Source organism: Varanus komodoensis, unplaced genomic scaffold, assembly GCF_004798865.1.
Source record: "Varanus komodoensis strain SLA01 unplaced genomic scaffold, ASM479886v1 scaffold102, whole genome shotgun sequence".
Classification (NCBI taxonomy): Eukaryota; Metazoa; Chordata; class Lepidosauria; order Squamata; family Varanidae; genus Varanus; species Varanus komodoensis.
The window spans coordinates 198,845-211,462 of record NW_025335279.1 but is presented as its reverse complement, the minus strand read 5'-3'; the positions used below and the strand labels follow the sequence as shown (position 1 = coordinate 211,462).

At 47.3% G+C, this 12,618-nt stretch overlaps 2 protein-coding genes and 1 non-coding gene across 3 annotated transcripts in view; 1 reads left to right on the top strand and 2 right to left on the bottom strand.

Moving 5' to 3' along the window:
* The window catches only part of LOC123017816, a 213,904-nt gene that overhangs the window by 182,452 nt on the left and 18,834 nt on the right, over positions 1 to 12,618 (bottom strand). The gene's annotated exons all lie outside the window — the stretch shown is intronic.
* LOC123017815 overlaps positions 1 to 12,618 on the top strand; it is a 32,922-nt gene that overhangs the window by 15,870 nt on the left and 4,434 nt on the right. The window contains exons 5-6 of the mRNA XM_044419406.1: positions 10,164 to 10,263; positions 10,381 to 11,097. Of these exons, the coding sequence (XP_044275341.1) occupies positions 10,164 to 10,263; positions 10,381 to 11,097 (817 nt within the window). The remainder of the gene's footprint in view (positions 1 to 10,163; positions 10,264 to 10,380; positions 11,098 to 12,618) is intronic.
* TRNAS-UGA lies at positions 686 to 768 on the bottom strand. Its single transcript has one exon. It is a non-coding gene; the product is annotated as a tRNA-Ser (tRNA).

Sequence of the window (12,618 nt, the reverse complement as noted above, 5' to 3'; positions counted from 1 at the left end):
GCTATATTAATCTGCTAAAAAGGGTGCCTCAATCAGTCAGATGTCATGCTAACCATTTTTATAGGGTAATTTTAAAATCTGTGGCTGTCAGGCAGTGTGGCAGAACAGAAAGCCTGGCAGGTGTGGGAGCGACCTTAGGTCCTTCCCCCCTCTCTGTTTCCTCTCATGTTTCAAAAGAGAAGAGTCCTTTAACGATAATCCAAGTCTGGTTTAAAGATAAAGGCCCCTAAGAAGTGAGGGGTTCAGGAGGGAGCCCTGCAGGTGCCCCTCCACAGATGGCAAGCGGAGAACAAAACGGGCAGCCACACGGTCTGCTCAGTCACAATCGTACCTCCTCTGGTGAGCAGCATCGTATGTATATTTCAGCCATGCTTTTGATTTCCAAATGTGAGCCTAAAATTGTATGTTATCAGAAGAATGATCTGAGCTTTGTTTTAGCCTCACAGGAACAAAAGAAACTGCCTGAGACCTGTGTCCATTGAGCCCAATATCGCAGGCACGGACTGGCAGCAATGGGCTGCACAGGTTTCCGCCATTCCGGGAGATGGCAGTGGTCAGACCAGTAACAGCAGGTGCCAAACCACTGGGCCGCGAGGGCAGGAAAAAGCTTTGCATGGAAGAGGCCGGCCAACCTTTCCCCCAGGAATCTGCGTTGTGAAGAGAAAACGCCAACGAGGATGGGATTTGAACGAGGATGGGATTTGAACCCATGCATGCACAGCCCAATGGATTTCAAGTCCATCACCTTCACCACTCAGCCACCTCGTCCCTCTTGATGCTGGGGTGATGCACTTCCTCCTTTTAGGTTTAGCTTACATATTCACCCTCTTCCAAGATGAGCATCCTTGCTGGAGCCTGTAGGCACGTAATTTGTAAACAGACATGTTTGGTTTTCTACAGCAGTGCTGGCTTATTGATACTGACAGGAAAAAAAACAGAGAGAGTCTGCTGGGGGTGTATAAAAGAACATTTAGGGCTTATTCAGACATATGGGAAATCCTTGTGGCATGTAAGAAGCCCCCAAAGGGACTACAAAGATGGAGTTTGTACAAGATGCCTTTATTGCTTACACAGTTTGGAGGAGGAGGGGGGATCAGGTAGGCAGTTTGCAAGAGGCATGTGAGAGTGATAAGATAATGTGATTAAGATAACACAACATGTCCAGAAAGACCCTTCGGGAAAGGCAAACAGGGGGATGTCAATGGTGTGCCCTCAAAGGAAGACCTTTCAGCACATGCAGATGTCAGCATCTGTAAGGTGCACATAGGGAGCAAGACTTGCAACATGGATTCCTAATCAGATCACGAATCCCACTTTACGTCTGCAGCTGCTCTTACAGTTTCAGGCTTTCAGCAGCCATACTATCCAGATTTATGCAAGGACATAAATATAATTACTATATAGGGCAGAGGAAGGAGGTCAGTTTGCTTGGGTCCCTTTTTGTCAGGTTTCCCTTTTCTTTGCCTAGTACTCTTCAATCTTTTATCATCTTTATTCCATCATTTTACCCTCTATTTCAGTTGTGGCAGTTTTACTTTTTTAAAGGCCATATACCAAAGAACAGCAAAACAAACTATTGCCGGTAAGTTTATTTTTATTCTTACACTTCTGAATTGATCATTAGTCAAAGCTCTTTGGACAGGGCACAAAATGGACCCAAATTATCTCGAATTATATTAGGAGTGGGCAATTTATTTTGACCCCAAAGGACACATGCCATGTTTGATGGCAGACGACATGGAAGGACCCCTTTGGGTTCAAGTGTTGTGGGAAAGGGACACAAGTCCCCATCTCTGCTTTCTCCACACCGTGCATTATTTTGAACACCTCTGTCATGTTCAAGGTAGTTTGCAAGCATGTCGTACACCCTTTAAATATTGATTTAGCTGCAAAAAAATATGGTTCGTTGGAATAATTTTATGGGTTTTCTGCACTATGGTCCTGTTTTAGGAATTGTTGCAAACTGCTCCGAGAGCTTCAGCCATCGGACGATTAAATAATTAATAGTAATAATTACATAGCCTGGTGCATTTTATTCCCCTGGTGCCTCACAACTTATGCCCGCCACTTGCTTTGCAGGCGCAACCGATGCCTATATAGGCAGACGGAAACCCTGCAGTGGCGGAGAGTTGGAGGACCCTTTTCCCACGAAACATGCGCAGAATCGTGCCCTGGATGGCTGCGGAGCGCAACCGATGTCCGGGGGCAGCGCGCTGCAGCGGCCCGCATGCGGCGGGCGCGGGGCGGCAGCCCGGCCCTGTGAGCAAGGGGCGGCGTTGCCGTCGGGCCCACCCCACCGCACTCCGTGGGGCGTCCTCCCCGGCTCAGAGGCACGCCGCTCCTGGCCCTCTAATGGTTAATCCGACGACCGAGCTCTGATGCTCAGAGAGGCAGGAAACCGGAGTGCGCGGGCGGGGGGCTCCGCGGGGGCCGCACTTTCCTGTCCCACCGAGCTGCAAGTGGACCTGGCCCGCGCGTGTCCTCGGTCGGGGCCGGGCCGGCCGGGCCGGGCCGAGGGGGCGGGGAGAGCGGGCGAGAGGAGCGCCGGATTAATGGAGGAAGCAGGAAAGGTGCAGAGCGGGTGGGCGGGGAGGCGCGGGCGATCGCACGGGGGGCCCCGGAGCGGCCGCAGGAGTGCCCGCCCCAGCCCGGCCCCTTGGCAGCCGGGCGGCCTCTGCGAAGCCCCCGCAGGCCTGCCGGGGAGGGAGCGGGCCTGTCCGCGATGGGCCCCCGGCGTCGGCACGAGCAGCGCCGGCAGCCGGGCAGCCGCTTCCTCTTCCCTCGGGCGGCCCGGGAGCCCGCGCGGCACGCAGCCCCGGCGCGGCCGGCCCCCCGCCTGCGCGCGTGGGGTGGCCCGCTGACGCCCGGACCCCCGTCCCCACGTGCCGGGTGACGGGATCCTTAAATCCGTGCCGCATTGTGCGCGAAAGGGCTTTCTTTTGTCTGCCCGGAGGGCTCTCCTCGGCCAAATGCTCGCCGGGTCAGCTCCAGAAAGCATGGCCAGGAGTGCTGGGAACTGTAGTCCAAAGCATCTGGAAGGTGCCAGGTTGGGGAAGACTGATGTAGACTGTGCCTATAATGGGAGGCTCTGTTTTTCGGAAGTGCTGTGCATTGCTCTGTCCCCCCTGTATGAAGTGTGGGAATCTTGGTGACTCACATCACCTCTTGTGGTGGTAAATTCACGGAAATAGTGTGTGTCTGTGTTTGTAAATAAGTGGATGATGAAACAAAGATTTACAGGGGTATTTAAAATATTGCTTTTCAGCTGCTTTGGTATCACAAACTTAAAATATTTATTACATTTCTCTACCACCCAAAAGCTGAAGCTCTCCGGGTAATTTACCTAAACTGAAAACCTTCAAAATACAATATTGTACATAATGTAAAAGCCATTTAATATAAATATATAATTAGACATACACACCCCTATATCTGTATCAAGCTAAGCAATTATAATAATGTGAAATTGCAGGACCTAACTTAATGCTTTTTCTTATGCCACTGAATGAATGACAGAAGCTGATTGACAGCTCCTTTAAGTCTGCAAGACAGATTTTTAAAAATAAGAAAGCTCAAAGGACTAAATCCAAATTAAGTATTAACATTACAGTCAAATCCATGAATTCTTGACAGTGTCAACATCCATTGATACCCAACTGCAGTCTTTGACTATACCCAGTTTTGATGGCTGTTTTGTAGGAAACACTGGCAAGTCGGGGAGGACTGACCCATCAAAATTAAAATATTGAAATGGGTTGGACAAGATTGCCATTTCCAAATAGTGTTCGGAGAGCCGCTGTTGTTTTTCTGACATAGCAGAAGGCACACCCAGATGCTTGTATTCCCTTGTCCATCCACCCCCATTGCGTTTTGTGACTGGGTCTCTTTCCCCTGTGCTGCCATTTTTTCATGGCAGGCTTATGGGAACATTCAGCTTTCTCAAGTGGGCCCAAGGTGTAAAACACAAATGACAATAAGATTCTAGCACAAGGTCAGTAATTATCCCTTTATTTATCAAGGAGTACAGAATCCTCAAATGCCACTACTATAAACCTCAAACAACAGCCTGGCTCAGTGCAAATTGCCACAGATAAAGCAAGTCAGAAAGTGCTGATAATTGGCACTTTTTAATCAAGGAGCAGTTCAGCAGATCATCTGTTTGTTTGTTTTTTTTCCAAATCCTGGAGAACCTCTAGGTATTTTAATCCGGGTTGTCAAGAACACAGGCCCTTGTTGGTCTGGTGAAGTTCTGAGCCATGGTTTAGAAGTTACCGGGAAAACCTGTGGCAGCAGCTGCCGGCGGAGTTGCTGAGCTTTCCTCTGAAACTCGGACTTTGGCGTCACTGCAGTGTTTTGAATTTCTGTGTTCCTGTCAGCATCCTGAGGGTGAGAGAAGCTGTTCACTGAGATAAGATGGCAGTAATTTTGGAGCAAAAAAAGAAAATATGCTGGGGCCCTGTGCCCTCCGACTCAGAAGAAAGCTATTTTTAACATCCAGGGGCATATCAGTTTATGCGCACAAATCTACTGTGTAGATGTGCTAATGTGTTTTCCCCATAACACAATAACTTTCCTTTTTAAAAACGAGGGAAATTCAACGATAACAAACAGTGTTAAGGATATCTTATACTGGCTTAAGTTCCACAAAGTCAAGAAATGGAAAGCGAAGGCTAATGCCTTAACAGCTGTGCCCCCTCTGAGCAGCAGTGTTGTTGTACAGTGTCACAAGTTGTGCTTAGCCGTGGGCCAGCTTGTAAGAGGACTCCAGTAAGGTTCAGATGCTTCGTGAAGTGATACAGGTCCAGGGCAGCGTATGTCTTTGTTGCAGCTTTCAAGCACTCCATCTTCTCGGTCTGGGCCTGGAAAACTGAGGGACCCCTATGGGCACATGGAGGATAATTTGTACCCAGGCACAATTTGTGACATTGCACACAGTAATTAACTGATCACAAGGTACATCTTTTAAGCCAAGAGTGCTTTTATAGCTTGTTGTGAACTGTCCAGAGAGCTTCAACTATGGGTGGTATAGAAATGAAAAACATCATCATCATCATCATCATCATCATCATCATCATCAAATTTCCTGGTGCTGCAGAGCTTAGATACAAGATAACCTTAATTCTGGTCTTAAACTGAGGGATTGTCATCTTACAGCATTTTACCTGGTCTTCAGACAAAAAAAAAGACTTGCATAGATAAGAGAATTCCTGCTCTCAGGTTTGCAATCTAAAAGACTCAGTGCAAAAGGGAGGGGGAGGATGAATTCTTTAGCATCAAATGTTTTTAACCATTTAACTTGAATATCTTTTTAGCCTCTGGAATAAAGTAAGGAAGTAAGAAAACATGCCAACAAAAGAACGAAGACTACGAGAGAAGAGACATAGACGCTACCTCAAAAATAAACAAGCGGTGAGGAGAAATAATTCAGGGATCAGACCAAAAATCAAAAACACACGGGACAGTAAGCATAAGCAATATTACAAAACATTAAAAACAAAAAAATGATCATATAAAGTGCATATATGTAGGAGGGGAAAATTCATCAGGCATAGTTTTCTGTGTTGAGGCATGTGTATTAGGTGCACTTTTTGTTAAAGGAAGACTTAAAATTGTTAATTAACACTAGAAAGGTACATAAAATTAAGGACTTCATTACATATGAGAGGAGCTAAAAGTTAACTTTGAATGCAAAGTCTGGGCACAGAAAGTCATTTTGTCACTCTATGGGAAGACAGAAGTCTAAATGTTGAAAGGAATAAAAAGGTTATGTTTGAAGAATCTGCATAAACTGTAACAGGCACTTGTACTGTGCCCAGGTTTTAAAAAAATGTAAGGAAAGAGAAGGTGAGAATCAGTAGGATACAGCCTTTCTTTAAAAATGCAGCATCCATGGTCATGCCCTGTTTGTCTGCAGATACTAGGCAGGAAGATTTGGAAGAAATACCTTTTGCCAAGTCAATGTATTTTGAATGCAGTGGGTTTAGAAGTAGTTCAAGGTGCAGTAGGAACTTCTGCAAAAAAACTAATGCAACTTATCAAGCCATTTTTGACAGATAGTCACCTAAACATGAACAGGAGAAAACTATCTTGTAAGGACATACTGTACTGTCCTTTAAGAGCCATAATAAATAAACTAGTGTTACGTTTCTATATCTATCCACGATAACTTTGACACTTCAAAATTTTGGGGTTATTAGGCACTCCATTTTCTAAAGAAAATTCACGCGCACCTTCACAAAATGGCTGCCACAAGTGGTATCCAGTAATGAAACAGGGAATGCCAAAGGCAAAGGTAGAAGCAGAAGACCCGTTGTGAAATGGATCTAGTCCATACAGGAAGCCACAGCTATGAGTTTGCAAGAGCTGAGCAGGGCTGCCACAGACAGGAGATTTTGGAGGGGTCTCATTCATAGGACTTTGCAAGTCGGAGACGGCTTGATGGCACGTACAACAACCCACTAACAGAATGGCTTCTGGGGTGAGCCCCACCAGTCACCAGAGAAAGTGAAACTGGTGATGTCTGAAGACCAAGTACCCAAGAATTTGCATACAAAGGGGAGAGAGGGTGTGAGTCTCCGAACAAAGACTTCTTCGAATCCACTGTTTTCTTTGTACACTCACTCATGCCCACTTCCACACCCCTCTGTCACAGAGTGCTCTTCTTTGCCTTCTGCTCCGTACTGGGCTTCCCGGCAAGCCACCTCCCATTTCTGTCCGCAGCTCCCCTTGCCCTCCCGCCGTGTCTTCCCTCTTGGTCCTTCCCCAGTCTTGGGTCAGTCCTGGTCTCCCCACTTCCCACTCCCCACTTCCCACTCCTCTTCCCACTCCATGGAGCCACTCCCCCAGCATTCACAGGGTGACGGATTGCCACTTGCCAGGTGTCCCCACCTCGAAGCAGCAGGCGTCTCTCATCGCCCTTTCCCCTCCTAATGGCCGGGAGGGGTCCCAAGCTGTGTGCTTGCTTCCAAGCATCTGCTGTGTTTACTTCCTGAGAACGTCTCTGCGTTTGCAGTCACAGGGTTGTTACTGTGAGGGTAGGATTGGGAGAATTATGTAAGCTGCCTTGAGTTCCTTGAAAGAAAAAAGGTGGGATGCAAATAAAATAAATGAACGAACGAACGTTATCCGAGAGGCATTCTGGGGAATAAAGGCAGCTGAACACCAAAAGCTTTCTGGGAAATAGAGGGTAGACAGCAGAAGACCAGCAGTTCACTGTGAAGCAGAAATAAATGTTAAATTTTATAAAATCGGGTATCATAAGCGGAGTTCATGGGTTAGCAGAGGAGAGAATTGTGTTACTCCTTGACTTAACCATTTGTACGGGGACTTGATTTTCCCCATCTCATGTTTTCTTAACTTTAAATTGAATTTCAAAAATTTGATAGGAGTTACTGTCTTGGAAATCAGAATAGAACTGCAGACAACTATTTGTAAGCTACACATTTTTAGAAACTGCAGTTGGTTCCCTCTCCCACCAATATTTTTAAAAAGTTATTTATTTGTTCATTCACTTTTAATCTGCCCAATAACCAGTGTTCTTTGAGTCGATTCCAAACAGTTAGAAACTAAAACGCCATTCAAACAATTAAAATATAAAATACAATAGAATAATAAGAAGACTAGAATCCAGTACAATTGTTGTAAACCCTATCTCCTTTTATTAGCATTTGGAACAAGGCTTTCTGGACATATCAAAAGCTGTCTCCCTTGTATGGGAACTTAAGTTATTTCTAATAAAATAATCATCTACTGTTATCATTTTTATACATGGTTTTGCATGATTAAAAATAGATTCTAGGAAACTATTAGAGAAAAGAAAGCTTCCTTCAGAAAATGGAAGTCTTGCCCAAATGGAAAAAAACGTAAGGGACAACAAGATGGATGGCGCGTGTATCGGTGGTACAAGCTTAACATGACTCCCCTTTGACACGACCCACCTGAACATCAGAAATAAAGAGATGCTGAATGACACTGAAACGCTTTTTAAAATGTGGATAAAACAAGGGATATGCAAGCTGACAATCAGAGAAGCAAGGAAATAGTTTGAGGAGTACAACGCTAACAATATCAAGGCTGGCAATAAAGAATTTTTTAAATATTTCAGAAGAAAGCAAGCAGCTAAGGGAGCAGCTGGGCCATTGGACTGGAGGATAATGCAATTGAAGGAGCGCTCGGGGTGGCACGGAGATTGCTGACCAGCCAAATGAATTCTTTCTGTCAGTCTTCAGAGCTGAAGATGCAGACCTTTCCCTGAGCTTATGTATTCCGGAAGGGAGCCTGAGGAATTACGGAAGATGGTAGTAACGAAAGAGGAAATTCTTGATCTGATTCGCAAAATGAAAGTCGGCAAGTCAACCAGTCCAGCTGGATCCATCCTAGAGTTATCAAAGAACTCAAGCAAGAAATGTCCAACCTTTGTACCAAATATTTAACTTGTCCCTAAAATTAGCCCTTGTGCCAAAGGATTGGAGAATGATCCGTTTTTAAGGACCTACACCAAAGGCTCCTGAGCAAATTAAGCAGCCGTGGAATAGAAGGGGGAGGGGCCCTCTTCTGGATCACTAATTCATTAGGGAACAGAAGGCGGAGGGTGGGAACCAATGGCAGCTTCTCCCAATGGAGAGATGACCCCAGTGAAGTCCCACAGGCTCCTGTGTGAAGACCACTGCTCCTCGGCCTCTTCATAAACAATCTGGAAAGCAGCTAAGGAAGGCATTGGGGCCATTAGAAATTCGGCGTGGGTAGTAAAGTAGCTAAGTGTGCTGATGACACTAAACTCTTTAGGATGGTTAACACCAAAAGGGATTGTGAGGTGTTCCCAAAAGATTTCTCCAAGCTGGGATAATGGGCATCAAAATGCCAAATGCAGTTAATTATAAGCAAGTGTAGAACGATGCATGTTTGGGCGAAAAATCTCAACTTCAAGTATAGACTGATGGGATCTGAAAAGGCAGTGACTGAGTAAGAAAGGGATCTTGGGGGGAGAGGGGTGGACAGTTCGATGAAAATGCCAGCCCAGAGTTCAGCTGCTGTGGCAAAGGCAGACTTCCGCTAGGCCTCATTAGGAACAGAATTGAAAATAGAACTGCCTAATTCTTACTCTTATATAAATCTTTGGTGCTACTGCACTTGGAATATTGTGTTCGGTTCTGGCCGCCTTCCCTGAAAAGGGAGATGATTGAGTTGGAAAAAGTACAGAGAAGGGCAGCAAAAACGATCGGGGCTGGAGCAGCACCCCGAGGAGGAGTGGCTGCCACTGGGTCTGTTCAGCTTAGAAAAAGGGGCGAGTGAGGGGAGTCACGATAGGGGTGTTTAAAACAATGCAAAGGGAGGAGAAAGTGGAGAGGGGGGCCTTTTTCTCCCTCTCCCATCATACTTGAATGGGTCGTTCCATGGAGCTGATTGGTGGGAGGTTTAGGACAGAAAAAAGGAGGGACTTCACAGCACATAGTTAAAAAGATGGGATTTGCTGGCACAGGAAGTGGTGGTGACCACCAATTTGGATCACTTTAAAAAGGGATTGGACAGATGCGTGAGGGAGGAGGCTCTCCGTGGCTACTAGCCCCACTGGCCACGTGCTCCCTTCTTCACCAGAGGCGGCCTGCCTCCACACACCAGTTGCTGGGGAACTTGGGCTTGCCCTCATCCTGCTTGAAGGATCCTGTGGGCAGCTGGCTTGCGCACAGACTGCTGGGCTCGATGGACCTTGGGTCTGATCCAGCATGTGTCGTCGTAAACTACCCAGAGAGCTTCAGCTATGGGGTGGTATAGAAAGGAAATAAACAAAAAATAATAATTTCAACTTGTCTGAACTACCAAACATGGTTACCCATGCTTCATTTTTGTTTTTAGAAATGTTCATGTAAGAAAAGTTTGAAATACCTGAAATGTGATCATGATGACCTTTAGTTAATTATTTACTCTTCCTTGAGAACAACCTGCATTTCCTTTTTTTTAAAGTCTCTCTGTAAGACTCCGTTTGGCTGGGCTGAAGTTGCACGTGGTGATATTAAGTACCTAACCAGGTGTTAATCTCAAGATTTCCCTCCCAGTCTGCCACCAGTAGCTCCTGCTAGGGTTGGCCCTGGGTCGCTTCACTTTGGGGATCCCCTCCTTTTCCCCCAAAACCGTCTTTCTAAGCCCACCAAACTTGTCCTTTGCAGCCTGCAGCTGGGGGGAGCATGTACAGGTGGGGGCCAGTGTAACAAAACCGATGCCCTTGCCCGCCGGAACATCAGGTATAAAGGGATTTCGATGCCCCTGGTAATGCTATTTCAAAGGCAGATAGAGCAGGATTTCAGCCAGTGCAGTCAGATGTATGTGTGTGAAATCACAAGGGTGTTTTCCTTTGTGTTAGCTGATGTTCTATTTCTTTTCCAGAAAGTGGGGCTAGAAATGGAAGCGCAACCCATGTATGCCGAGAAATTGGACTTTAAAGGAAAGAATCCGCAAGCTGGGCTGGACGGAGAGCTGCTGGCTGGGACGGACTCGCACCAGATCAAGCAGGAGCCGGAGGACGGGCCGCAGCAGCAGCAGGTGCCACGCTGGGGTGCCCAGTGGCAGGACTTCCTGATGGCCATGCAGCCTCCTCGTTCAGGGTGGGGGAATTCACAGCTGCCCAGTCCACTCCTGTCAGGGGAGGGGGTCAGCTCACCCCAGGCCCCTTTCAAGGGAGCCGCTGACGCCTGCCAGTGGCCTGCAAGAGAGGGAGAGACCTGGATGCCGCCTGACCTCAGCGAGGATGGCGAAGACCCAATTTCCTCGGTAAAAGTGAAGGAAGAGATGCTGGGAGAGGAAGACCCTGCTAGCTTGGAAATGGACCGGCAGCATTTCAGGCAGTTCTGCTATGCAGAGGCCGAGGGACCCCGGGAGGTATTTCTCCACCTTCAGGAGCTTTGCTATCAGTGGCTGAAGCCGGAGAGGCGAACCAAGGAGCAGATCCTGGAGCTGGTGATCCTGGAGCAGTTCCTGACGATCTTGCCTGAGGAAATGCAGAGCTGGGTCAAGGAATGCGAGCCGGAGACCTGTGTGCAGGCAGTGGCCCTGGCGGAGGATTTCTTGTTGCGGCTGCAAGACACTGAGGGCCTGCAAGAGAAGGTGAGCACATGTGATGTACTTGCATGAGGTACATCTTGGTTGTCAAACACAAGTTTCAAAGGCAGACCACAATTAAACATGACAATAACATGCAAATTCATATCAGAATGTTCAGGGTGAAGCATCATTTATAAAATGCAGCTCCAGAGAAGCCAGAAATCAGTTTGAAACAGCAGAAGTCATACATAAGCCATCTTTTCGCATGAAAATGTATTCCAGTGGTGCTTATGGCACCTTGCTGGGAAGAGAATTCCACAGGTCTGGTGCCACCGTTCAGAGGATAATGGAGCAGGTACCAGCCAAGCAAATATTTCCCACCCAATGAAACACCTTTGCAATTGTTTCTTGAAAGTAGCATGCACCTATCAAGAAATAATAGTAGAGTCTTACAAGACCAGTGTAAAACAATATTACTGGGAGAAACCAAACGACTAGCCATGAAAGAGGTCTTTCTATGCTGGGCGGGACCAAGGGTCCATCTCGTCATGCATCCCATTTGCCCAGTGGCCCAGTCCACTGCCTCCAAGGCGCAGGGCGTTCCAGCAGAAGTCCTTCCTTGCGGCTCGCTTCCAGCATTGGGTGATCAGGGCACAGTGCCTCTGAAGACAGCTTCTCTTGAACACTCGGGACAAAAAGCTGCTCTCCAGTTGCTTCGTGCCAAGTTGTCTCCTGCCATTGCCTGTGGCTTCATTCTCAACGCATTCTCAGCACATTCAAAGATAGGCTGGACGTGCACATGGTGGGTGCGTCGTGGGCTGAGCCGGCTGGTGCCGGAGGTCAGACTAGATGGTCCCCTGGGAGGCCCCTTCTGACTCGCTCTGTTTCTGTGTTTCCTGGCCCCCTTCCTGAATTGGTCTCATTCATTGGTGTCCTGCAGCAGGGGGTTGGGTCCGATGGCCTTCATGGCCCCCTCCAACTCTACTATTCTATGATTTTCAAAGCCATCTCAGAACAGACTGCACTTCAGTCAGATCTTCTGCTATTCTTATTTAACTTAAAGGTATGTGGGGGGGGTGTAGGTATGTGAGGGGGTGTCACACAGAGGTGGGTAGAAACCCGTTCTCTCTGCAGAGGAAGGTTGGATGCACTCCAGCAGAGCCAAGCTCAAGGAACCAAGGTTGAATTTGGATGCCAGGAAGTACCCCAAGGGTATGGAAAGGGCTTCCACAGGAGGCGGTTGAGGCCCCATCATTGAGGGTGTTCAAAGATAGGCTAGACATGCCCATGGTGGGTATGTGCTGAGCGGAGCCAGCTGGAGCCAGGGATCAGACTAGATGGCCCAGGAGGCCCCTTCTGACTGGCTCTGTTTCTTTGTTACTATGTAAATAAGGAGCCTATGACTTTTGCTAGAGGAAAGGCAGTGGGAAAGGAGGTGTTTCTCTCCAACAGGATTTTCTGGATCTAAATTGCTACCCTCCAAGGTATTTTTCCTCCAGCTGCGTAAGTCATGGGGGGATTGAGTTCCCTCTTGCAGCCTCACCCCCTTTCCCATTGTAATACACTGATCATTACATTGCTCTT